The sequence below is a fragment of the Harpegnathos saltator genome, unplaced genomic scaffold (genome assembly GCF_003227715.2).
Source record: "Harpegnathos saltator strain DR-91 unplaced genomic scaffold, Hsal_v8.6 scaffold684, whole genome shotgun sequence".
Classification (NCBI taxonomy): Eukaryota; Metazoa; Arthropoda; class Insecta; order Hymenoptera; family Formicidae; genus Harpegnathos; species Harpegnathos saltator.
In genome coordinates this window covers 1-25,785 of record NW_020230520.1, presented here as the reverse complement: position 1 = coordinate 25,785, position 25,785 = coordinate 1, and the positions used below count along the sequence as shown (strand labels likewise).

General features: G+C 28.0%; 5 protein-coding genes across 10 annotated transcripts; 3 read left to right on the top strand and 2 right to left on the bottom strand.

The window, feature by feature from the left end:
• Positions 1-243: 243 nt before the first annotated feature.
• On the bottom strand, positions 244-3,921 carry LOC105188486 (uncharacterized). Of its 2 annotated transcripts, none has more exons than XM_019843799.2 (7): positions 3,833-3,921; positions 2,546-2,784; positions 2,200-2,392; positions 2,028-2,125; positions 1,783-1,919; positions 1,377-1,718; positions 244-1,249 (listed from the first exon to the last, which is right to left on the bottom strand). In XM_019843799.2, the coding sequence occupies exons 2-7, from the start codon at positions 2,591-2,593 to the stop codon at positions 934-936; spliced, it is 1,134 nt and encodes a 377-aa protein (XP_019699358.1). In that variant the 5' UTR covers positions 2,594-2,784; positions 3,833-3,921; the 3' UTR covers positions 244-933. The 2 variants fall into 2 exon arrangements, with proteins under 2 accessions (XP_019699358.1, XP_011148281.1); XM_011149979.3 differs by lacking the exon at positions 3,833-3,921 and adding an exon at positions 3,298-3,468.
• Positions 3,922-3,947: 26 nt separating this feature from the next.
• On the top strand, positions 3,948-8,095 carry LOC105188487 (uncharacterized). 4 transcript variants are annotated; one of them, XM_025305248.1, is made up of 11 exons: positions 3,948-3,997; positions 4,659-4,776; positions 4,906-5,193; positions 5,267-6,055; positions 6,199-6,421; positions 6,506-6,723; positions 6,803-7,051; positions 7,155-7,327; positions 7,416-7,569; positions 7,639-7,817; positions 7,877-8,095. In XM_025305248.1, exons 2-11 carry the CDS (start codon positions 4,675-4,677, stop codon positions 7,980-7,982), a joined length of 2,481 nt encoding a protein of 826 aa, XP_025161033.1. In that variant the 5' UTR covers positions 3,948-3,997; positions 4,659-4,674; the 3' UTR covers positions 7,983-8,095. The 4 variants fall into 4 exon arrangements, with proteins under 4 accessions (XP_025161033.1, XP_025161032.1, XP_019699356.1 ...); XM_025305247.1 differs by lacking the exon at positions 3,948-3,997 and adding an exon at positions 4,017-4,207; XM_019843797.2 differs by lacking the exon at positions 3,948-3,997 and having other exon boundaries at positions 4,580-4,776.
• A 504-nt stretch (positions 8,096-8,599) lies between these two features.
• Positions 8,600-9,731, top strand: LOC105188489 (MIEF1 upstream open reading frame protein). Of its 2 annotated transcripts, XM_011149984.2 has the most exons (4): positions 8,600-8,683; positions 9,035-9,064; positions 9,147-9,334; positions 9,580-9,731. In XM_011149984.2, exons 3-4 carry the CDS (start codon positions 9,176-9,178, stop codon positions 9,616-9,618), a joined length of 198 nt encoding a protein of 65 aa, XP_011148286.1. In that variant the 5' UTR covers positions 8,600-8,683; positions 9,035-9,064; positions 9,147-9,175; the 3' UTR covers positions 9,619-9,731. The 2 variants fall into 2 exon arrangements, with proteins under 2 accessions (XP_011148286.1, XP_011148285.1); XM_011149983.3 differs by lacking the exon at positions 8,600-8,683 and having other exon boundaries at positions 8,882-9,064.
• On the top strand, positions 9,633-10,223 carry LOC105188488 (probable peptide chain release factor C12orf65 homolog, mitochondrial). The gene has a single exon (XM_011149982.3). The coding sequence runs from the start codon at positions 9,664-9,666 to the stop codon at positions 10,159-10,161; it is 498 nt and encodes a 165-aa protein (XP_011148284.1). The 5' UTR covers positions 9,633-9,663; the 3' UTR covers positions 10,162-10,223.
• Positions 10,224-10,538: 315 nt separating this feature from the next.
• On the bottom strand, positions 10,539-16,376 carry LOC105188490 (uncharacterized; the record flags this gene model as incomplete). The annotated part of the gene is made up of 5 exons (XM_025305243.1): positions 10,539-15,017; positions 15,168-15,412; positions 15,520-15,691; positions 15,774-16,036; positions 16,143-16,376. Coding segments are annotated over 5 exons (4,647 nt in total), but the record flags the coding sequence as incomplete, so codon positions are not given.
• Positions 16,377-25,785: the final 9,409 nt, after the last annotated feature.

The window sequence follows — 25,785 nt, the reverse complement described above, 5'->3', positions numbered from 1 at the left end:
CTTACATGTGCAACAAAATATATATCAACGATATAGACTAAATAGAGATGCGTAAAATCAATAAAAAAATATAAGAATATATACATATGTATTCTATATCTATATCTGTGTATATGTGTATATATATATATATATATGTATGTATATGTATGTATATATGTATATGTGTGATGATGTGTACGCGTATGTGTATACACACACACACATATATATATAACATACATACATGTATGTATACATATGTATATATATATATATGTGTGTGTGTGTATATATATATATATATCAATAGCAAGATCGTTCAACGATTTGCTGTTTTAAGAATGGAATACATGAAAATGACTAGATTTCACTTAGAATCTCCTCTTCGATGCTGCATCATCGAGAAAAAATGTAATACACGCACACGTATATGCATGGACAGCATTATCTTTTAACACTGCACGCGTATTAAGCTCGAGTCCGTCCAATTCAAATGTCAGTCGGGAAAGCTAATATTTAGTGAGTTATTTGGTCGTGTTTCAACCGTCGTCCATAAGAAGGGAAAGGTCTTCTTGTCTATCAAAGTCTTTCGCTAAATATTGTTGATAATCATCCATCTACAAAGCGCGAGCTCTATTACTCCTTTATGGCAGCCTATAACGGGTAAAATTGGGTATACAGACTAGACATTGTGTTCCATCGAAAATCGTACAGCTTATGTTCGTTCATCTTCGCTATCCTATTACAAGCTACAATATGCACGAAACTGACGTGATTAATCAGCACCAGAATGTGTACAAGAAAACATCGATCACACTCGTTTATCGTTAACTTTTACATAACTTGTATCGAAATCGCCGATGCCTCTTTTACGCGTCATCAACACGCGAATAACTAAAGCTCGCCGTCATTCGCGATTTCTACAAATCGGCAACGATATACTTCACGACTCTACTGCCTCCGAGAATTATTGACGTCTTTCGACCCTTCACCGGAATCGCCCGCGTCTCTCGGGCGATCCTTGGAGTTTCTGTCTTTGAAGTCACGCGAGTGGTAATAGTGATTGCTGTCTCTTCGCGATGCTTGTCCTCTATACTTGCGATTACCACCGTCGCGAGAATAATTGCGATACTCGCATGATCGGTACGACTGTGGCTCGGCGGAACTGGCTCCTTCTGATTTAACGCTACCGTTCTGGAGTTGTGGTAAAACGGTCGTGTCTGCATCCGCCTGATGATCCTGCTTTTCATGCCGACTCGTACTGTATCTGTAATAATTCATAAGCAAATCAAGTATATAACTTGATGTTTAACATATAACAATTAAATGCTTGAAAAAAGAGGCGTCTTTCTTGATTACTTTGACGTTTCTAATAAAAACTTCGTTTACTATACCTCGGTGATCTGCGATGCCAATAACTCGGTATTGGTAACGGCGGAAATTTACGAGAACTCTGTTCCTGCGTCGAATCCGTAGGTGAACCACGGCTATGATGACCGTTGTTACCGTCACGTGAACGCCCACCTCTGCTGGGACCACCGTTGTTTGCCGAAGAAGCTGCTCTCAACGAAGCTATCTCCTTCTTCTGATCCAGATTTTCTTTGTGTAACCGTTTCACCATTGCATAAGATTCTTCCAAAAGCACGACCAAGCTTGCTTGCACTGGATCGCCGACTTGGATTCCCACATCCGTCACCTCGAGTTTACTTTTCTGGTCTTCAGTAATATCTAATCTTCTGCAAGAAGAGAAAATTTTAGCTTATTGTTAGTATATAATATTCTGCTATAGAAGATACTGACTTTTTTTGTTGTTCTATAATATTTGACAAATACTGGTTATGTGTTTTTGCATCTTGCAGTGACACCTTAATATCTTGTAAATCTTTCTCCAAAAGTTCCACTTGGAGAGGTGTAATATTGACACATACTGGGCTACCCTGTAAGTGTAAAGAAAATAATTTATCAGATACATTTTAGTAAAAGAGAATATGTGAAAGAGTAATTCAATTATTATCAGATTGGTTTATAAGAAATGTCATAAATACCTTTGATTTCGCAAACCCATTTCCATTATCTTCAGGCGAAGAAGGACTGCTAGGCACACAATGTGCTCTTTTGGAAAATACCAATTGAAATTGTAAATCTGTAAGTATTTGGAAAACAAATTAGAACCAAAGTGCATAAAGAAAGTAACTATAATTCAAATATATTCCTTACCTCTGTTTCTCTGGCGCAAAGCCTCTACTTCTTGATGTAAAGCAATCAAAGTTGCCTGATGTTGTTCTTGTAAAAATTTCATATTCTGCTCAAGTTGGGCTGCTCGATCTATATTCAATCCTTGGTGTCTGACTTGTGCATGTCCATCGTTTCTCTCAGTCAAGGAAACTAGATCAGGTGTTGTCTTCTTCCCCTGTAGAGCAAACCATCAAATAAGCTACATAAGCTATGTAGTTGGAAATGTAGAACTTTTTCTAATATAAAGAATATGATTATTGTGTGATAAACTTTATAAATCGCTATAAATTATATTTAGCTTCTCAGTGCTCAATTAAGATTTACTCACTTGAGGGAAGGGCACCGTTGGAAGTTTCATTAATACTTTAGATGTCATTTTGAAGTTGTCAGCACCAACTACGTAAGCTTCTAATTGCTTTGCCTTCACCTACTTGCAGTCTCTATTATATTCACAACCTGGTTTAAAAAATTTCTCACATTCGAACCATACGTCACGCAATCACGCAATTCAAACTCGTTAATGAAAATGAAGCTTTCTCAATGTTTATGCGTTTTACCATTGACAACCTAGGAGAAAAACAAAATTTTATGTGTATAATTTACAATCCTGAGCATCCATATGCATCTAATCGCGAAACAATCCCTCATGTCTCTCAAGAATCTTATTCCATTTTCTGAAAAACAAATTTAGAAAAATGATATCATAGACATTTTAAGTCTTACAAAGTAACTAATGAAGGAAAATAAGCAGAACGAATAAAATCCAATAGCATTAATTTAATAAATTCGATCACTTTGTATAAAAACTGATTTTTAAATTAAACGTGCTACAAATGTAAAGATTATCATGTTCCGTTCATACGACGTTCGCAAAAGCAACAGCTGAAAATTGCAGAATCCGAAAATACTCCCTTCGAATCTTGTAACGCCATGTAAGTGAATCTTTTAACCGTGTTCCAAGAAACGATCGCAGGAAAAATCGACAACAAGACGAATACATTGACGCGTTGTTTGCGAATCTTTAAATTCGTGTCAAGATATTGGAGAAAACGAATTCACGCTAGAGGTAAAATGCCTTACCGAGTATATTTAAGCTTGCGGAGAGTTCGTGAGACGAAAAGCGAAGTAAATCACGAGAGCAGCGAAATCCGAAGGTTGAATAAGAACGTCCTGCGCGCGCATAATGACGTCACTCTATTGCACGCGTCGATTGGCTGATGACATTTCAACACGACGCGTTTCGAATTTGGAGATCTGAATTTTTTACACATAACTCTCTATAAAAAGATTTATTTTACAGTCGCGACAATAATCGTCTCGAAATTAGCTGCTTAACGCGCAATTTAAATTCCTACCTGAGCTCTTGTGTTGTCGAAGAAAGTCATTAAGAATTTCTATCGTAATTTTACGTACATGTTCGCGTTTCGCGCGCTTTTCTCGGTGAATTGTGTCCGCCATTTTTTCGCAACATGTTCTCAACCTAATAAACGACTCCAACGCGATGAGTCAGTCGTGTCTAAATTAATTCTGTATTAATCGAAGTGGTAGATAGAGAGAAGGAGAGGCAGAAAAGGGAAAGTAATAGAAGTGAATATCATGACGATTCTATACTAACGTGAGGACGATGCAGACAAGCAGGAAAGTCAGCAAGAAAATATGCGATGAGAACCATCGACCGACGACGCATCTCGTTCGTCACAAGTAAACCCAGCGTTTACGAACCTTGGCCGCGGGAGTATTGATCCGGACACGCACAGCCGCGCCCACGCCTTTTCCGATGGTATCGTCGGTACTACTGTCGCCTCCAAACAGACCGCAATAAAAACAACCCTTACTCTAATATTTATCTTTTGTTTTGTGACCAGCGCGACGGAGATTTTTATTATTACTATTCCCATGCGATTTAATTGCATTCTAGATTGGGTGCACGATTCCAGCTCGTGCTTCAAATTAAAATTCAAATCACCGAAAATGAGCTGATAATATTCAGGTTTGCGTATATATATATATATATATATCTCATAACATTATATATATATATATATATATACACATGATCAGTGATCAAGGTGTAATGTAAGCCTTTTTATTATTAATTTGTTTCCGTTTCTTAAACTTTAGACTGAGCCAGCCTGCATTTTGTAGAGTATGTTTTTGAAAAAATTAATGCATCGTCATTTGAGCATAGTCTCGAATACTCGAATTGCTTCCGAGAATCTGACGGGAAAAGATATATCGATTTTACATCACTAATTTCAGTCCGATCCGAGAGAGAAAAACTTATGACAATATTTTTCATTCGCCGCGTTCAAAGAAACGTGTGCCTCGATATTCTATTTTATAAAATTATACCTGCTGCCCTTTTGATATCTCTCGTTTATGGCACGACCGGGAAAACGCGAATGAATGCACGTAACCACAACAACCCCTCAATACATTAGACATAACCAAGAAAGAATGTCATTTCTTTTGAACACTGAGGAACCTGTTTACCTAAATGACAACGAGACAAGAAACTCGTTTCTTTCCGAAGATGAAAATGATGACTACAATTTTAAGGTAGACTTATTTGATCTTGGATATATCTGTAAAACACATCATTCCACCTTTATATTTACATTATGTTTCTACCATATTTTTGCTGCTGCTTTAAGAAAGAATATTCACTTTGTTTTCTTTGCGTTAAAGTACGTACCTGCAAATCACTTTAAGTATATAGTAAAGGATGTACGCAGACAAAGATGCAGAGAGGAGGAAGAGAATATATGGGCTTCGTTTGTCAAGCAACAAGAGTTACATAATTTAGTATATAAAAAAAATAGCATTCATCCATCTATCCAAAGCATTAAGGAACTATTGGATGAAGGTATGAAAGAAGCAGATAAAGAACTTAAAAGACTAGAGACAGATATTTTGTTGGATGAAGCAAAAAAAGAACATGATAAAGCTGAAAATGTCCAAAAAAGAAGATCGGAAGTAAGTAAACTTTCTATCAAAATAATTCTATGAGAAAATAGTGAATATATCTCTAAAGTTCGTATAATAATAGGTAAATAATATCAGGGATCAGTCTGCAAAAAAAATACCAATTACGAGAGATACTGGAACAGGCAGCACTAATCTGCTTCTTACAATACCTGAAGAAGAAAATATTTCCTCCCGCCACAAGAAACAAGAAACTGAAAATTTCAAATCATATACTAAAAAATCTTGCTCCAGTCATGCAGTAGGGCAAAAAAGACAACAACCTCGGAAGCAGCTGCTTCACACAATCAATGGTACAGAGTATAACTCCAGTCCTGAAATCAGTACGCGTCGAAATGATGTGGGTGGAGCTATTTGTGCACGACCAGATCCATTTATCATGCAGAAGATTTTAACGATGCAAAGGAGGGTCTGTGAACTGCTGGATGAAATTGTACTGCGACTAGGAAACATTCCAGTGCCAGATGGCATTAAGGATCTACAGAGGCGGCAGCAATGCGTCGCAGAATTCGTCGTGCGATTCTCAAGAAATTACTTGTATGATCTTAACAGATACGTCAAAGACATCCAGAGGCATATGTGCGTTATTTCACCACGCGCGAGAGTAAAACCGAATCAGAGGAGTCTAGGACTTCATATGCATGCCATCGAGCATAAGCTACTTGCCGCTCATCAATTACTACTGCATGCATTAAGCGCTTACTGCAAACACATTCCTAGTTCAACTTTTAAAGGTCATCCAGGCAAATTTAGAGAAATACTTCAAGTAGTTATTGATCTGAAGACCATGTGCGATAGACTTCACTTAAACACGAATTATCTTGACTCGGGAGATACTGATATTCTGACACTGGTAACGACAATATTCCTTTATTATCAATGTAAATTCATAATATACATTGTATCTTATAGTTGTTGTATATTTTGAAACTAAAAACACTCTAAAAAAATGAAAAACAAAAATATCAAAGATTTATGTTCGTTTTTCGATTACAGGGAAAGGATATTGAAAGCAAATGTAATGCCATTTTATTAAAGTTAAAATTGCATTCAGATAATGATTTTCCGCTTGACAGCAATAAGACATCGTCGATGGCATCCTTTACTTCGCATTCAGCAAGCAATAAAAAGCGCATCGGTCGTAAACAGTTGCCTAATCGTCTAAGTATGTACAGTGCGGATACGAAAATTCCCAAAAGTAATCTTAAACGGAGGACCAGTATGTAAAATTGCTTAAATTTAAAAAAATAACATTTAATCTTGCAAGATTCCAGCTGATACCGCGTTTATCGTTTCTTCTTAGATTACTATCATCAGAATGATAAAAAATATAATAGGATAGATATTAAGAGAATTTCTGATGAACCAATATCAGCAGATCAGCCATATCCCAGTTCTATAACACCCATGTCGAGTGAGAATGCCAGTCAAGCTGGAATTCGAAGGCAAAGAGCAAAATATGCAAAAGAAGAGGATATAAAAACTATGGTGGATATGACGTTACTCGCAGATTCAGATAATGTACACGAATTACTACTAACGATAATTGTAACAATAATATAGTTTTTTCATCATCTTTAAGATTTAATAATTATTATAGGATAGTAATTTTGAGCTGCCAGAAAGTCAAGATAATGCAATGCTCACAAGGAGACAGCCAAAAGCGCTAGGAAAATTTTCAGGCAAGCTGCAAAATGTAGAACATTCAGAAACTATAGAAGACATTGTTAAAACCACTTCTACGAATAATGATGACGAACTGATAAGAAGAGTGACAATGATCACGGAGGAGCATTTATCCAATTTGGTACCAGTTATAGCAGACCTCATGTCTTTTGTTTCTAACAAGGTAAAATAAAATGATATGCTTGAAATCATTATATTCCGCAACATATTCGATTATCTTAGTAATTCAAATGTATTGTGAACGCCACACATGTGTTTACACGCAGCAAAGTGGATCAGAGGCGAAACCAATATCAACATCTTCTGCGAAAATGTTGATGGAGTTTCTGCAGAGGTATCAGTCGCCGAAGAGCACGAACTCGAAAATCAGCATGAGCACAGGCTGTAATGTGCATCACTCTTCCATGGATAGCAGCCGTGAAAATATTAAAACAAACAAGCAAGTCAATTAAATCAAGCTATATCTCGTCCAGAATATATTTTGTGACTTTTTGTCACAGACGAAAATACATATTTTTCTTCCAAAGGACAACGCAGAATGAAACGCAGAAGAGTAAACAGAACACGCGACTGATTTGTATATCCTCGATGGATAGTGCATCGAAAGAACCACGCTATTGCGATATGTCGTGTCAAGTTAATTGCGAGAACTTGAAAGAACTGCCCGATTTTGAGGCGAAGGTATGTTCGCAATATAAGTAATATAAAAACAAACAACTAAATGTTGTATTGAAACGATGATTGAAACAGATGATGGAAACGATACGGACAAGAACAACGGATGACTCGTTTAGCAACATCGAACTCGTTGTTTCTGAAGAAACTGAAATGAACTTTCTGAAGTATAAACGCGAATATCAGCGTTTGACGCAATCGATTCCAATGTACTCCAGCAATACACAGAATAAGCCCTGGGACATTGTAGCTTGGTAAATATAATGAATTAAATTGCGACTACCCGATATATAACACGACTTTATTTATGTAGGATATCTAATAAGCTCGTAGACGAGCTGATAACAGAAATTACGAAGGAGATGGAAATGGACGATACCATACATAAACTCTACGAGTTGGAATTCCAAGAATTGTAACGTTTCTTACGTGTGTTTGACTGTGAAAAACGTAAATCAAGATTATATTGTAAATTTGGGATATTTTATATACGTCAGTTTTTTTTTTTTAAATAAAATATTGATTTCTTATATTGCTCTTCCATTATTTTCTGTAACATAATTTAAAATTCGATTTGTAATTCACGTCAGATTAAAGATTAACAGGTCTAAAGTATACCAGACTATTTAGACTCGTTATTTTTGAAAAGCAAGATTAATAAAATTGGTTTGAGTTTTGGCTAAAAAATATGTTTTTAGCTGAGACTCGAACCACTAAATAACGGGTTTAAATCGTCTAAAGTACTTTCGACCCGTTATTTTTAGTGGTTTGGATCTCGGCTTAAAAATGGTTCGAATCTTGGATAAAAAAGCATATTTTAGCTGAGACGAACCACTAAATAACGGGTCGAAATATATTGAAAGATTTAGACCCGTTATTTAGTGATTCGAGTCTCAGCTAAAACGTGCTTTTTTAATCAAGACTCGAGTCATATTTTATCAAGCCCCATCCTCTTGAAAAATAACGGGTCTAAATCTAGTATACTTTAGATCCGTTAATTTTTAATGTGACGTAAATTAGTTCCAGCGTCTCCACTACGAACCGCCACTTGTTTTAACGAGGTTTCAGACCAACGATGAGGACAGTCGCCTTTCTATTTTTCCAATAGTATGACTAAAAGGTTAATCGGACACGTTTTCCATATATTAATGCTATTAAGCATATATTAATGTTATTAAAACAATACATAAAGTATTTTACAACTAAAACCTTTACTTTTTAACCGTATTAATATCAAAATTTTGCCTCTATTTAGTATCAAGTTATATCGAGTTAAATAAAATTTAAATATTTTTTTAATGATTATTCTCAAATGTGTGTATCTTTATTATTAAAAAAAAAATGTTTTTACTTTCCGTATAAATAAACCTCCATGGATTTTACATTGAAATTTTATGCGCTATAAAAATAACAATGGATATTATAACATTTCTCTCCTAAATGTAATACTTTATATGTTTCTTTGGACCAGTGGGAGAAGTTCATGTGTATAAAGTGGCTCGTAAGAATAAACTCATCATTTTACTGCCCTTTAACATCGTTTTAAAATATAATTGTCGTTTATAATATTTTATCAATTCTAGTGCTTTAAAAGTAATTTCAAAAAAGCGCAATGAACCGAAATGCAATCTTAAAGCTTTATAAGGACATATTAAAGTACGGACAAAATTTGAAATTTACAGATAAGAAATATTTTCGATATAGAATACGTGAAGTTTTCAAGACTAATAAAAATCTAACTGACGAGACAGCCATAGATTTTCATTTTAAGGTAAATATGACATCTGACAATACATCAAGTATTTTTTATCTTTTATCGTTCCTAACCTATAAACTGCAGTTGATGAGATACTTCGTTTTAATCTGCATTTGTAACCAATAAATTAATTATATTTCTGCAATATTTTAGGTTTTAGCAACTCTACATTAAATATTCTCGCATCACAATTATCATATTTTAATTTTTCGCCTAAATTAGTCTTCCAGAAATAAATAATATTTCTTTTCTTTTTACAGAAAGGATTGAAATTCTTAGAAGCTCGGAAAGTGGTATAGATTATATCTCAATTGTCAATAAATTTAATGTAAAAATAAAACACTATGTTGGCAAGATTGTTACCCATGTATTTAAAGACTCACAGTAGAATCCATCTAATGCTCACCTGCAACGATTTCTTTGTATCAAGTGTCATAACTAATTGGATACAAAAGAATGTACAGACTCGTGGCAAATCTTACAAACGTTATCTTGATTACTCAAACTTACCCAAGTTGGAAGAAGCTGACCTGAAGGAACAGTTTGTCCGAGGTAGTGGACCAGGTGGTCAGGCAACAAACAAAACAAACAATGCAGTAGTACTGAAGCACAAACCCACTGGAATTGTTGTTAAATGTCATGAAACACGAAGCTTGTGGGACAATCAAAAACGTGCGCGTGAACTTCTAGTAACAAAGCTCGATAACTTACTAAACAAAGAACATTCTATTGAAGCCCAGATACGTGCTATTCAGCAAAAACAGCGTGCATGCAAAGAGTGCAAGAGGAAAAAACTGGCAGAGATGAAGAAAGCCTTCCAGGAGCGCGAAGGCTTAACATGACACAACTCGTTTGTTGCTTTATGCTTCATCTTAGAATATGAATTTATTATAGTTCTTTAGAAATATAAATTGAATTTTTTACAAAAAACAAAATCCTCTTACTCTTCATTTAAGTACACTGGCAATAGGCAAATATTAATGCTTATTGTGATTCAATAATATTCCGTATTATTAAACTCAAGTTCATTTAATTGATTTAATTACAATATACTCTTAAATTTGTTATCAAATGAGATGTTTCCTTAAAAGAGAAGCAAAGTCTCCACCATTAACTAAATGAAATATTAAACTGGAACATATGCACAATCCAATTTAAAAGCATTTCATGTAGAGTTGCAGGGAAATATAATGACATATTTTAATGAAAAATTCATATCTTTAATAATAATTGTTTCTCTTTCTGAACTCATGAGGCTTACAGTAGGTTTACTTGAAATAAAGTATTCAGATAGTTCCGCTGAGAGAATCAAACGATTCATCATAATGCGCATCATAACAGAAATGATTACACTGTCATAAAGCTGTATGCAGTCTTGCGTACTCTAAAACAATACATTCTACGTGGAAACAATCTTAAATATATCGTGGTTCGAACGAAACGATTCTGTTGTATCTCCGAGTGGTACACAGTTTTCGTCTAATGAGAAAGGAGAAAACTAAAGTAAAAAAAGAGAGAAAATTATAGAGAAGGATGATAGAACGATGAGTCGAATAGAAAGAAATAAATCTAGAACATCCGTTTCCGAGAATACAAGGACCGCATCTAACGAACGTATAGAATGTGGAGAAGATACCGCTCGGGTAGCGTTAAAACTAATCACCGGGAAAAACGGTACTAAATAAAACGGTATCACTAAATAGACAGAGAAAGGGAGAGGGGGGAGAAGAAGAGGGATAGAGAGAATTCTATGGTGTATGTGTGTGTGTATGTGTGTGTGTGTGTGTGTGTGTCAGTGATGTTAAATACTATTCTACGTACACAAATAATATTTTTATACACAATGTACACCACAACGGCGACGATGTATGAACCGACGGCCTTGCCATAGTCACCAGACCGAGTCGCGATTACAAGTCGACCTAAGCCGAAGTACAGTTCCCCACTCGATCATTCTTCGGGTCTTCAGCTGTTCTTCAGCCACCGTCCGAACTGACCGCGGCCGGACTTGAGGCGCTTCTTCGCCGGTTTAGCTGTGTTCGATCGCGACGTGCCGGAACTTCTCAGCCGTCTGTTGCTCGCCACCGTCACCGACAGAATACTGCTGTGATCAATGTCCACCTGGTCGTCGAGCTTCATCATTCGCACGACCGGTTGGAAATCGATGCTCGAACGGCGCTGCTCCAGCTCGACCGGTGATAACTCCGGCGGGCTAACGCGCTCCGACAGCGGACCGCTGCAGTCCACGTCGGAGGACTCTTGGATGGAATCCGACGAGACAGCCTCGCTTTTGCGCTTCATGCCCGCGCGTACCACGGTCGCGGCGGCGGTCGCGGCCGTTGTCTGCTGCTGCTGCTTCTTATTATTACACGTAATACTCAGGTAGGAATCCTTTTTACAATTCTCGTCATACATCGTCGCCGCGACATCGGACGACGACAGGTTCGCGGCGGCGGACGGCCTCGATTGCCGTTTTCTCGAGTAGATGCGCTTCCGTGATCCCACGCGTCTACGTCTGCACAGGCCGCCGACGCTGTGATGGCGCTCCTCCAACAACGGCATGTCCGTTGGACCGTCGGTGTTCTCGGAGTTACTGCGTCGTTGCTGCTGCCGCTTCGGTGACAGCTCGTTGCCGTGGTGCTTCCTAGGAACTACTATACCGGATTCCGCGTCCTTCCTGCACGTCAGTAGATTGTCGTGATTCTCAATCTCCGTGCGCAGCTCCGTGCAAGCCAACTCCGACGTAACGGTGTGCTCGCGCTGACCGCGTTTCTTCATGGGCGTCTTCGCGATGAAGTTCCTCTCGGCGATCGTCAACGCGTTGGCGACGTCTTTCCGGTAGGATGCGCTCAGCTGATTCTCGTCGTTGCCCGGGTCGTTCTCGGAGATCTCCTCGACACCCGACAGCTCTTTTCTGTACGGATACTCCTTTATCGACGGATAACATTTCCTGTTGTCCGTCACAATGTCGTTTTCCGACGAGACCGACAACTCCGCGTAGCTGTTGTCCGTGCTCGTTGGCAGCCCCGTGTCGCTGGTGATCTCTATGCTCTTGGTGTCTCTCTTGGTGAGCGTCTCGTGGCACGGTTTGTGAGACGCGGTGGAAGCACAGTTCTCTAGTATCGGTGCATCCGTGTCGATCTTCGGGTTCGCACCGATCCTCTCCGCCCCGCTCAACAAAATATTATTCGACGTGGTGACCGCCGCTCGAGGATCAGTCTCTTCCGACAATCCGTTGGACACGATCAATGTGCGTCGCTCGATGGAGCTGGCCAGTCCGTTGTCCGAGAACAGCCTCTTGTCCAACAGCGTCTTCCGCTCGCAATAAGCGGTGTCCGCCAGGACCTTGCTGCTGTTGCTCTGCAGTTTCCTCTTCATCTTATTGTCGGGCCAACCAGTTCGGTTTTTCCGCCGTTTCCGCCGCTTCAGCGGACACTCCGGATTCGTCTCGCCGCATTCCGAGCTGGCGCACGACGAGTTCTCCAGGCAGTTGATGACATCGTGGCAGTTATCGAGCAACTCCAGCAGATTCGACGGCGCGCCCTTTGGCACGTTGGACTCGTAGAAGTCGGTCTGCATCTGCTCGTCCGGCTCGAACGAGACGTCGAGCTCCGTCATACCCTTCGCGCTCAGCATCTCGTCGATAGTCCTCGCCATCTCCTTTAGCTCCTCGTCGACTTCCGAAGCTCGGTTTTTCGCGTCTTGCTTCTGTTCCGGCCGAGGTGTGTTCGTGCGTGATCTAGCGGCGATCGGTGACTCCTCTATCGTGTACAGGGTCGACGACGGTGGCTGTTGCTGTTGCTCCCTCTTGCGTATTATGGTGGACATGATGGCCAACGTAGACGCGTGACAACGCGGGCTCTTCCTAGGCGAGCGACCGACGCATCCCACGCCGCGTCCACGACCTCTCTTCTTACCATCGATTCGACTGTTTAGGTTCTTCAGCATGGTCTCGGAGAAGTTCTCGATCTCGTACGGCAGCAGAAATGGCTTCATCGAGTCGTTCTCGCTGAAACAATGCCAATATTCCGCGCCCGTGTCTTGACGTTGGTACGTTTGATACCACGGCTCGGATTGCGGTATCGCCTCGAAGGAGAACTGCATCTTCTCGATCTCTGCTGACGGCTTGGACGGATAAATCTTGTCGACGTCGTCGCAGTAAGCCTGCGCAGCCGCTCTGTTGTTGGCCTCCGATGATTTTTTCGCGCGTTCTCCACCGTCCACAGCGTCCTTGATGCCGGTCAATGGAGCCTGATACCTCAATCTGCTGCCCGGCGTCTCGAACTTGTAGTAGTCGGTGTTATCTCTGATGAACGCTTCAGCCTGCGTGCGTCTTCTCTTCCTCGCTCGACCGAGATGCACAGAGTCCTGCGAATCTTCCTCGATGACCTCCGGCTTCACCGGCGAACTGGAGATCAACGGTGAGCTCGGTGACACATTCATCTCGTTGATGTCGCTCTCGGTGTCCCTCGGTAGCAGACTACTCTGATCGCCGTAACTAACGTCACTGGAATCGTCCCGCTTCGGCTCGCCGAACATAAAGGACTCCGCCTCGTCGCTGAGTAGCGACAATTCCGACTTCCTCACACGCTTGAATCTAACAACCACTGGCTTCTCGCTGGACGGTGTCTCTTCCTTCTTCTCTTCGTCATCACCGTCCTTGGACGTCGCATGCTGCGAATTGCTACCTGGTATCGCGCTTGATCGCAACTTGTTCCCCAGTACTTCGACCTTGTAATAAGCGCGATTGTCTTCGATCAGACGCTCCTCCACCGATAACCGGTGCCGACCTCTGATGTTCCTGCCGCCTCTTCGACCGGCTCGTGGATGATGCTTGGACTTCACGTACCGAGTGTTTTCCCCCTGCAACGGCTTCACCACCGTGTGGTCAAGCTTGCGGCTGTTCTTGCTATGCCCGTTGCAGACGATATCGGTCGTGTCGAGGAGTGCGGTATCGTCCGCAAACTTTCTCGCATCCATCGTTTGCAGTGCACAATTGTCCCTGTGAAAAGACTCGTCATTGCACAACATGGATATATTCACGATAAAATTATTTTCCACCACGTCATTCTCGTTGATCGTACACTCGAAAGGACCAGAGTTCTCGTCACCGTTACGTTTGTCGTGGTCCTTGCTTTTGAGATAGTCCGCATCTTCCGATATACGACGCGAGTTTATAATACAGTTTTGTGTATGCACCACTGTTTGTTGCAGATTCGGCGGCTCAGTGTTGTGCTTACTATTGACATTATCTTCCTTATTATTAGTGTGATATACCTCGTCGAGGTCCTTCGAAAACGGTTTGATCTTGTAGTCCTCCTGCTTGGGCTCCTTTATAATATCCTCCGCATACTTGTCCTCCGGATCCTCCTCTTCGATCCAGATAGTGCCCTTAGAACGTTTCTTGATAGTATAGCCTTCTAACTTGTCGTAGAACTTCTCGCTCTTTTCGACCTCGTGCCATGGGCTACCCTTGGACCTCAGGAGGTGACCGCTCTCGTGTTTCGCGCGAGCACGTAGATTGTGCGGCGAGCTCAACTTTAAATTAAGGTTTCTGCGCGCACCATTACACTGCACCATTTTTATCTCATCGACACTAAAATTGCTTAAAGTCTTGGTGTTTTTGGTTACCTTCTCTTCGGGCAGTACTACATTGTGAAGATTGTTATCTTCATTGGGGAACAAATTACAGTCTTTCCTGCAAGAAATTAAGGGATCGTATCAGCACGGTCGCGCATCGAAATGAGAAATGTTTTTATATTTTCGAGAAACTTAACGGATAAATCTCAATAGATCTCAGATAAGTTCAAGTAAAAGCAAAGTTTTCTTTGCCCGCATATATACTCACTCTATATCCTTCGTTCCATTCAGTTTTAGGAACGCTTCCACATTAGCGCCTGCATTGATTAGCCTATCCAAGGACAAAAAATTGTCGTCGTTCCGCGCAAAGTTTACATGCTGCTCGGTTTGCACATGCTTCGTCAGATCGTCATAACGAGTACTACAAATCTCACAGTAACCAGAGACCAACTGTTCCGTTCTACGAGCACGTGCGGCAGTGGCGCGGGGTCTCCGAGTCATTTCTTTACTCTGCTAATATGAAGAAGAAATTAATTATGACAGTCCGTTTAACGCGACAGAAGACTCGATTAACGTCCACTGCACGTGTAGTAGTAATAGTAACAGCAGCTGCGACGCACCTCCTCCTTGTTTATGTATTCAATATTTTTCTTATTCTCTTTAACTTCTCTGCCAATTAATCTGCCGGCCTGCTTCACCTGCTTCTTCGTGTCGAAGGGACACGAGCCTGGATCACCGTCGAAGTTTAACGTCGGCCACGCTGATAATTCCAGGAACACGGGTCTGGTATTCCTGAAAGCAGACACGCACGACGTGTGTACTCGAACGTTTGGAGTATAATATATTACAGTACAATTGTAATACAATAGCTTACCTGCGAAAGGATTCAAATTTGATGTACGATCCTTTCAGATTCTTAACTTTCAAATCTTTCTCTGGCTTATACTGATTGATTTGCTTCAGATGCTTCAAATTATATTTTTCATGAAAAGACACGTAGATTTTTTCCAGCCAGGTCAGAAGTTTATCCGTCGACCAGATAGGAATACCCCAACTTTGGGCGTTGTCTAGTAGATCCACGGAACACTGTTGTGGCTGTGTCAGAGCACGTTCCAACATTGCATCCACCCGCGATTTCTGTCCGAGATTGAAATATAAAACAGACAAAATTATTACCCGATCACCACAAGTGATTTGTACATTTCATTATTTACCGTGACAATGTATTCGTTCATCTACTTACAGATCTCTGGGTAGTTTGACCCCGTAGATTAGCAGAGTTGGACGAGGGGCATTCAGAGCTGAAGAGCGGCGTTGGGGGTGTAGGAGTAGGCGTTGTGACTTCTACACTTCTGAGCGAGCGTGGTCCCCCGCTGCCGCAAACCCATTTATGCCTCTCAGAATTCGTGTAGCCCGCTTTGTCCACTCTATCGCTGACCACAACACTCACACTGCGCACTAGAAAGACCTCAACCGTCTGGAAATAGAGTGCAGCATATTGAATAGAAAGGAAAATGAGAGAGAAAAAAGGAATGAGACGAGACGAATAGATGCGAGATGTTATTAGCAAATGGGGGTAAGCAGTCAAACGAACATTTTGTAAACAACTACACATAGGGGGCAAGTAGCCAACTAACATTCAGCGCACATTCTCTCAGGTGACAATCGCGCACAACGTTTGAAAAACTCTACTCCATTCTTCTCAGGCCGTTGCTTCTCGATCAAAGACAAAGAATCTAATCTCTCCGTAAGCGAGATCAGTCGCTCGCCGTCGGGCGAATATGCGCTGCGAGACTCGAGTTACAGCCTCGGGCGCTTTTCGAACGCGAGCGAGCCAGCCAGCCAGCAAGTGATCGACAGAGACAGTCCGACTTTCGAGGAAGTTTATCGTTTGCGCAACGAGCAAAAGCAATACCGCGTCGCGCGCGCGGTATAACATATACAAACAGGAGACCGCGAGAGCGCGCGGAGCACGATCGTCTCTGCTTACTTGGCAGCGCAGCCGTCGCGCGTCGGACGCACACGCTTACATCGCGTTAACGCTGACGTCAAGTGATTTCGTGGCCTTCCTCGAGTGACAGCGGCGGCGGCGGTGGCGACGGCGACAGAAGCCGACCGTTACACAGAGGAACGCGATACGACGGTAGCGCGCGCGCGTTCTTCATGTGGTCGACGCCGCTTGCCGCCCGGTCGCATAGCAGCGTTGTTCTAATAATAAAACGCGCGCGTCAGCCTCCAGACACTGGGACGACGCGGAGGAACACATGGGGTCGTAGTCTGCGTCGCGTTGTCCACGTCGTCTCCACATCCGACGTGTAATTGAGCGAGGAATCTCGAACGGCGCTTATGGGAGCGAGGGACGTCGCCGCTGTCAAGCGATAATCTCGCAGCGCGCGTTCCAACAGTTTCCAAGAAAATTCAACAGCGGCAGTGCCGGCGGCGGCGGCGGCGGCGGTGGCGGCAGTGGAAAAAAAAAAAAAAAAAAAAAAAAAAAAAAAAAAAAAAAAAAATAAAAAAAAAAAAAAAAAAAAAAAAAAAAAAAAAAAAAAAAAAAAAAAAAAAAAAAAAAAAAAAAAAAAAAAAAAAAAAAAAAAAAAAAAAAAAAAAAAAAAAAAAAAAAAAAAAAAAAAAAAAAAAAAAAAAAAAAAAAAAAAAAAAAAAAAAAAAAAAAAAAAAAAAAAAAAAAAAAAAAAAAAAAAAAAAAAAAAAAAAAAAAAAAAAAAAAAAAAAAAAAAAAAAAAAAAAAAAAAAAAAAAAAAAAAAAAAAAAAAAAAAAAAAAAAAAAAAAAAAAAAAAAAAAAAAAAAAAAAAAAAAAAAAAAAAAAAAAAAAAAAAAAAAAAAAAAAAAAAAAAAAAAAAAAAAAAAAAAAAAAAAAAAAAAAAAAAAAAAAAAAAAAAAAAAAAAAAAAAAAAAAAAAAAAAAAAAAAAAAAAAAAAAAAAAAAAAAAAAAAAAAAAAAAAAAAAAAAAAAAAAAAAAAAAAAAAAAAAAAAAAAAAAAAAAAAAAAAAAAAAAAAAAAAAAAAAAAAAAAAAAAAAAAAAAAAAAAAAAAAAAAAAAAAAAAAAAAAAAAAAAAAAAAAAAAAAAAAAAAAAAAAAAAAAAAAAAAAAAAAAAAAAAAAAAAAAAAAAAAAAAAAAAAAAAAAAAAAAAAAAAAAAAAAAAAAAAAAAAAAAAAAAAAAAAAAAAAAAAAAAAAAAAAAAAAAAAAAAAAAAAAAAAAAAAAAAAAAAAAAAAAAAAAAAAAAAAAAAAAAAAAAAAAAAAAAAAAAAAAAAAAAAAAAAAAAAAAAAAAAAAAAAAAAAAAAAAAAAAAAAAAAAAAAAAAAAAAAAAAAAAAAAAAAAAAAAAAAAAAAAAAAAAAAAAAAAAAAAAAAAAAAAAAAAAAAAAAAAAAAAAAAAAAAAAAAAAAAAAAAAAAAAAAAAAAAAAAAAAAAAAAAAAAAAAAAAAAAAAAAAAAAAAAAAAAAAAAAAAAAAAAAAAAAAAAAAAAAAAAAAAAAAAAAAAAAAAAAAAAAAAAAAAAAAAAAAAAAAAAAAAAAAAAAAAAAAAAAAAAAAAAAAAAAAAAAAAAAAAAAAAAAAAAAAAAAAAAAAAAAAAAAAAAAAAAAAAAAAAAAAAAAAAAAAAAAAAAAAAAAAAAAAAAAAAAAAAAAAAAAAAAAAAAAAAAAAAAAAAAAAAAAAAAAAAAAAAAAAAAAAAAAAAAAAAAAAAAAAAAAAAAAAAAAAAAAAAAAAAAAAAAAAAAAAAAAAAAAAAAAAAAAAAAAAAAAAAAAAAAAAAAAAAAAAAAAAAAAAAAAAAAAAAAAAAAAAAAAAAAAAAAAAAAAAAAAAAAAAAAAAAAAAAAAAACAAAAAAAAAAAAAAAAAAAAAAAAAAAAAAAAAAAAAAAAAAAAAAAAAAAAAAAAAAAAAAAAAAAAAAAAAAAAAAAAAAAAAAAAAAAAAAAAAAAAAAAAAAAAAAAAAAAAAAAAAAAAAAAAAAAAAAAAAAAAAAAAAAAAAAAAAAAAAAAAAAAAAAAAAAAAAAAAAAAAAAAAAAAAAAAAAAAAAAAAAAAAAAAAAAAAAAAAAAAAAAAAAAAAAAAAAAAAAAAAAAAAAAAAAAAAAAAAAAAAAAAAAAAAAAAAAAAAAAAAAAAAAAAAAAAAAAAAAAAAAAAAAAAAAAAAAAAAAAAAAAAAAAAAAAAAAAAAAAAAAAAAAAAAAAAAAAAAAAAAAAAAAAAAAAAAAAAAAAAAAAAAAAAAAAAAAAAAAAAAAAAAAAAAAAAAAAAAAAAAAAAAAAAAAAAAAAAAAAAAAAAAAAAAAAAAAAAAAAAAAAAAAAAAAAAAAAAAAAAAAAAAAAAAAAAAAAAAAAAAAAAAAAAAAAAAAAAAAAAAAAAAAAAAAAAAAAAAAAAAAAAAAAAAAAAAAAAAAAAAAAAAAAAAAAAAAAAAAAAAAAAAAAAAAAAAAAAAAAAAAAAAAAAAAAAAAAAAAAAAAAAAAAAAAAAAAAAAAAAAAAAAAAAAAAAAAAAAAAAAAAAAAAAAAAAAAAAAAAAAAAAAAAAAAAAAAAAAAAAAAAAAAAAAAAAAAAAAAAAAAAAAAAAAAAAAAAAAAAAAAAAAAAAAAAAAAAAAAAAAAAAAAAAAAAAAAAAAAAAAAAAAAAAAAAAAAAAAAAAAAAAAAAAAAAAAAAAAAAAAAAAAAAAAAAAAAAAAAAAAAAAAAAAAAAAAAAAAAAAAAAAAAAAAAAAAAAAAAAAAAAAAAAAAAAAAAAAAAAAAAAAAAAAAAAAAAAAAAAAAAAAAAAAAAAAAAAAAAAAAAAAAAAAAAAAAAAAAAAAAAAAAAAAAAAAAAAAAAAAAAAAAAAAAAAAAAAAAAAAAAAAAAAAAAAAAAAAAAAAAAAAAAAAAAAAAAAAAAAAAAAAAAAAAAAAAAAAAAAAAAAAAAAAAAAAAAAAAAAAAAAAAAAAAAAAAAAAAAAAAAAAAAAAAAAAAAAAAAAAAAAAAAAAAAAAAAAAAAAAAAAAAAAAAAAAAAAAAAAAAAAAAAAAAAAAAAAAAAAAAAAAAAAAAAAAAAAAAAAAAAAAAAAAAAAAAAAAAAAAAAAAAAAAAAAAAAAAAAAAAAAAAAAAAAAAAAAAAAAAAAAAAAAAAAAAAAAAAAAAAAAAAAAAAAAAAAAAAAAAAAAAAAAAAAAAAAAAAAAAAAAAAAAAAAAAAAAAAAAAAAAAAAAAAAAAAAAAAAAAAAAAAAAAAAAAAAAAAAAAAAAAAAAAAAAAAAAAAAAAAAAAAAAAAAAAAAAAAAAAAAAAAAAAAAAAAAAAAAAAAAAAAAAAAAAAAAAAAAAAAAAAAAAAAAAAAAAAAAAAAAAAAAAAAAAAAAAAAAAAAAAAAAAAAAAAAAAAAAAAAAAAAAAAAAAAAAAAAAAAAAAAAAAAAAAAAAAAAAAAAAAAAAAAAAAAAAAAAAAAAAAAAAAAAAAAAAAAAAAAAAAAAAAAAAAAAAAAAAAAAAAAAAAAAAAAAAAAAAAAAAAAAAAAAAAAAAAAAAAAAAAAAAAAAAAAAAAAAAAAAAAAAAAAAAAAAAAAAAAAAAAAAAAAAAAAAAAAAAAAAAAAAAAAAAAAAAAAAAAAAAAAAAAAAAAAAAAAAAAAAAAAAAAAAAAAAAAAAAAAAAAAAAAAAAAAAAAAAAAAAAAAAAAAAAAAAAAAAAAAAAAAAAAAAATAAAAAAAAAAAAAAAAAAAAAAAAAAAAAAAAAAAAAAAAAAAAAAAAAAAAAAAAAAAAAAAAAAAAAAAAAAAAAAAAAAAAAAAAAAAAAAAAAAAAAAAAAAAAAAAAAAAAAAAAAAAAAAAAAAAAAAAAAAAAAAAAAAAAAAAAAAAAAAAAAAAAAAAAAAAAAAAAAAAAAAAAAAAAAAAAAAAAAAAAAAAAAAAAAAAAAAAAAAAAAAAAAAAAAAAAAAAAAAAAAAAAAAAAAAAAAAAAAAAAAAAAAAAAAAAAAAAAAAAAAAAAAAAAAAAAAAAAAAAAAAAAAAAAAAAAAAAAAAAAAAAAAAAAAAAAAAAAAAAAAAAAAAAAAAAAAAAAAAAAAAAAAAAAAAAAAAAAAAAAAAAAAAAAAAAAAAAAAAAAAAAAAAAAAAAAAAAAAAAAAAAAAAAAAAAAAAAAAAAAAAAAAAAAAAAAAAAAAAAAAAAAAAAAAAAAAAAAAAAAAAAAAAAAAAAAAAAAAAAAAAAAAAAAAAAAAAAAAAAAAAAAAAAAAAAAAAAAAAAAAAAAAAAAAAAAAAAAAAAAAAAAAAAAAAAAAAAAAAAAAAAAAAAAAAAAAAAAAAAAAAAAAAAAAAAAAAAAAAAAAAAAAAAAAAAAAAAAAAAAAAAAAAAAAAAAAAAAAAAAAAAAAAAAAAAAAAAAAAAAAAAAAAAAAAAAAAAAAAAAAAAAAAAAAAAAAAAAAAAAAAAAAAAAAAAAAAAAAAAAAAAAAAAAAAAAAAAAAAAAAAAAAAAAAAAAAAAAAAAAAAAAAAAAAAAAAAAAAAAAAAAAAAAAAAAAAAAAAAAAAAAAAAAAAAAAAAAAAAAAAAAAAAAAAAAAAAAAAAAAAAAAAAAAAAAAAAAAAAAAAAAAAAAAAAAAAAAAAAAAAAAAAAAAAAAAAAAAAAAAAAAAAAAAAAAAAAAAAAAAAAAAAAAAAAAAAAAAAAAAAAAAAAAAAAAAAAAAAAAAAAAAAAAAAAAAAAAAAAAAAAAAAAAAAAAAAAAAAAAAAAAAAAAAAAAAAAAAAAAAAAAAAAAAAAAAAAAAAAAAATAAAAAAAAAAAAAAAAAAAAAAAAAAAAAAAAAAAAAAAAAAAAAAAAAAAAAAAAAAAAAAAAAAAAAAAAAAAAAAAAAAAAAAAAAAAAAAAAAAAAAAAAAAAAAAAAAAAAAAAAAAAAAAAAAAAAAAAAAAAAAAAAAAAAAAAAAAAAAAAAAAAAAAAAAAAAAAAAAAAAAAAAAAAAAAAAAAAAAAAAAAAAAAAAAAAAAAAAAAAAAAAAAAAAAAAAAAAAAAAAAAAAAAAAAAAAAAAAAAAAAAAAAAAAAAAAAAAAAAAAAAAAAAAAAAAAAAAAAAAAAAAAAAAAAAAAAAAAAAAAAAAAAAAAAAAAAAAAAAAAAAAAAAAAAAAAAAAAAAAAAAAAAAAAAAAAAAAAAAAAAAAAAAAAAAAAAAAAAAAAAAAAAAAAAAAAAAAAAAAAAAAAAAAAAAAAAAAAAAAAAAAAAAAAAAAAAAAAAAAAAAAAAAAAAAAAAAAAAAAAAAAAAAAAAAAAAAAAAAAAAAAAAAAAAAAAAAAAAAAAAAAAAAAAAAAAAAAAAAAAGAAAAAAAAAAAAAAAAAAAAAAAAAAAAAAAAAAAAAAAAAAAAAAAAAAAAAAAAAAAAAAAAAAAAAAAAAAAAAAAAAAAAAAAAAAAAAAAAAAAAAAAAAAAAAAAAAAAAAAAAAAAAAAAAAAAAAAAAAAAAAAAAAAAAAAAAAAAAAAAAAAAAGAAAAAAAAAAAAAAAAAAAAAAAAAAAAAAAAAAAAAAAAAAAAAAAAAAAAAAAAAAAAAAAAAAAAAAAAAAAAAAAAAAAAAAAAAAAAAAAAAAAAAAAAAAAAAAAAAAAAAAAAAAAAAAAAAAAAAAAAAAAAAAAAAAAAAAAACAAAAAAAAAAAAAAAAAAAAAAAAAAAAAAAAAAAAAAAAAAAAAAAAAAAAAAAAAAAAAAAAAAAAAAAAAAAAAAAAAAAAAAAAAAAAAAAAAAAAAAAAAAAAAAAAAAAAAAAAAAAAAAAAAAAAAAAAAAAAAAAAAAAAAAAAAAAAAAAAAAAAAAAAAAAAAAAAAAAAAAAAAAAAAAAAAAAAAAAAAAAAAAAAAAAAAAAAAAAAAAAAAAAAAAAAAAAAAAAAAAAAAAAAAAAAAAAAAAAAAAAAAAAAAAAAAAAAAAAAAAAAAAAAAAAAAAAAAAAAAAAAAAAAAAAAAAAAAAAAAAAAAAAAAAAAAAAAAAAAAAAAAAAAAAAAAACAAAAAAAAAAAAAAAAAAAAAAAAAAAAAAAAAAAAAAAAAAAAAAAAAAAAAAAAAAAAAAAAAAAAAAAAAAAAAAAAAAAAAAAAAAAAAAAAAAAAAAAAAAAAAAAAAAAAAAAAAAAAAAAAAAAAAAAAAAAAAAAAAAAAAAAAAAAAAAAAAAAAAAAAAAAAAAAAAAAAAAAAAAAAAAAAAAAAAAAAAAAAAAAAAAAAAAAAAAAAAAAAAAAAAAAAAAAAAAAAAAAAAAAAAAAAAAAAAAAAAAAAAAAAAAAAAAAAAAAAAATAAAAAAAAAAAAAAAAAAAAAAAAAAAAAAAAAAAAAAAAAAAAAAAAAAAAAAAAAAAAAAAAAAAAAAAAAAAAAAAAAAAAAAAAAAAAAAAAAAAAAAAAAAAAAAAAAAAAAAAAAAAAAAAAAAAAAAAAAAAAAAAAAAAAAAAAAAAAAAAAAAAAAAAAAAAAAAAAAAAAAAAAAAAAAAAAAAAAAAAAAAAAAAAAAAAAAAAAAAAAAAAAAAAAAAAAAAAAAAAAAAAAAAAAAAAAAAAAAAAAAAAAAAAAAAAAAAAAAAAAAAAAAAAAAAAAAAAAAAAAAAAAAAAAAAAAAAAAAAAAAAAAAAAAAAAAAAAAAAAAAAAAAAAAAAAAAAAAAAAAAAAAAAAAAAAAAAAAAAAAAAAAAAAAAAAAAAAAAAAAAAAAAAAAAAAAAAAAAAAAAAAAAAAAAAAAAAAAAAAAAAAAAAAAAAAAAAAAAAAAAAAAAAAAAAAAAAAAAAAAAAAAAAAAAAAAAAAAAAAAAAAAAAAAAAAAAAAAAAAAAAAAAAAAAAAAAAAAAAAAAAAAAAAAAAAAAAAAAAAAAAAAAAAAAAAAAAAAAAAAAAAAAAAAAAAAAAAAAAAAAAAAAAAAAAAAAAAAAAAAAAAAAAAAAAAAAAAAAAAAAAAAAAAAAAAAAAAAAAAAAAAAAAAAAAAAAAAAAAAAAAAAAAAAAAAAAAAAAAAAAAAAAAAAAAAAAAAAAAAAAAAAAAAAAAAAAAAAAAAAAAAAAAAAAAAAAAAAAAAAAAAAAAAAAAAAAAAAAAAAAAAAAAAAAAAAAAAAAAAAAAAAAAAAAAAAAAAAAAAAAAAAAAAAAAAAAAAAAAAAAAAAAAAAAAAAAAAAAAAAAAAAAAAAAAAAAAAAAAAAAAAAAAAAAAAAAAAAAAAAAAAAAAAAAAAAAAAAAAAAAAAAAAAAAAAAAAAAAAAAAAAAAAAAAAAAAAAAAAAAAAAAAAAAAAAAAAAAAAAAAAAAAAAAAAAAAAAAAAAAAAAAAAAAAAAAAAAAAAAAAAAAAAAAAAAAAAAAAAAAAAAAAAAAAAAAAAAAAAAAAAAAAAAAAAAAAAAAAAAAAAAAAAAAAAAAAAAAAAAAAAAAAAAAAAAAAAAAAAAAAAAAAAAAAAAAAAAAAAAAAAAAAAAAAAAAAAAAAAAAAAAAAAAAAAAAAAAAAAAAAAAAAAAAAAAAAAAAAAAAAAAAAAAAAAAAAAAAAAAAAAAAAAAAAAAAAAAAAAAAAAAAAAAAAAAAAAAAAAAAAAAAAAAAAAAAAAAAAAAAAAAAAAAAAAAAAAAAAAAAAAAAAAAAAAAAAAAAAAAAAAAAAAAAAAAAAAAAAAAAAAAAAAAAAAAAAAAAAAAAAAAAAAAAAAAAAAAAAAAAAAAAAAAAAAAAAAAAAAAAAAAAAAAAAAAAAAAAAAAAAAAAAAAAAAAAAAAAAAAAAAAAAAAAAAAAAAAAAAAAAAAAAAAAAAAAAAAAAAAAAAAAAAAAAAAAAAAAAAAAAAAAAAAAAAAAAAAAAAAAAAAAAAAAAAAAAAAAAAAAAAAAAAAAAAAAAAAAAAAAAAAAAAAAAAAAAAAAAAAAAAAAAAAAAAAAAAAAAAAAAAAAAAAAAAAAAAAAAAAAAAAAAAAAAAAAAAAAAAAAAAAAAAAAAAAAAAAAAAAAAAAAAAAAAAAAAAAAAAAAAAAAAAAAAAAAAAAAAAAAAAAAAAAAAAAAAAAAAAAAAAAAAAAAAAAAAAAAAAAAAAAAAAAAAAAAAAAAAAAAAAAAAAAAAAAAAAAAAAAAAAAAAAAAAAGAAAAAAAAAAAAAAAAAAAAAAAAAAAAAAAAAAAAAAAAAAAAAAAAAAAAAAAAAAAAAAAAAAAAAAAAAAAAAAAAAAAAAAAAAAAAAAAAAAAAAAAAAAAAAAAAAAAAAAAAAAAAAAAAAAAAAAAAAAAAAAAAAAAAAAAAAAAAAAAAAAAAAAAAAAAAAAAAAAAAAGAAAAAAAAAAAAAAAAAAAAAAAAAAAAAAAAAAAAAAAAAAAAAAAAAAAAAAAAAAAAAAAAAAAAAAAAAAAAAAAAAAAAAAAAAAAAAAAAAAAAAAAAAAAAAAAAAAAAAAAAAAAAAAGAAAAAAAAAAAAAAAAAAAAAAAAAAAAAAAAAAAAAAAAAAAAAAAAAAAAAAAAAAAAAAAAAAAAAAAAAAAAAAAAAAAAAAAAAAAAAAAAAAAGAAAAAAAAAAAAAAAAAAAAAAAAAAAAAAAAAAAAAAAAAAAAAAAAAAAAAAAAAAAAAAAAAAAAAAAAAAAAAAAAAAAAAAAAAAAAAAAAAAAAAAAAAAAAAAAAAAAAAAAAAAAAAAAAAAAAAAAAAAAAAAAAAAAAAAAAAAAAAAAAAAAAAAAAAAAAAAAAAAAAAAAAAAAAAAAAAAAAAAAAAAAAAAAAAAAAAAAAAAAAAAAAAAAAAAAAAAAAAAAAAAAAAAAAAAAAAAAAAAAAAAAAAAAAAAAAAAAAAAAAAAAAAAAAAAAAAAAAAAAAAAGAAAAAAAAAAAGGAAGGAAAAAAAAAAAAAAAAAGAAAGAGAAAAAATAAGGAAAAAAAAAGAAAAAAAAAAAAAAAAAAAACACAAGAGAGAAGAGAAAAAAAAAAAAATGAAATAGAGAGAAAAAAGAAAAAAAAAAGAACAAAAAAAA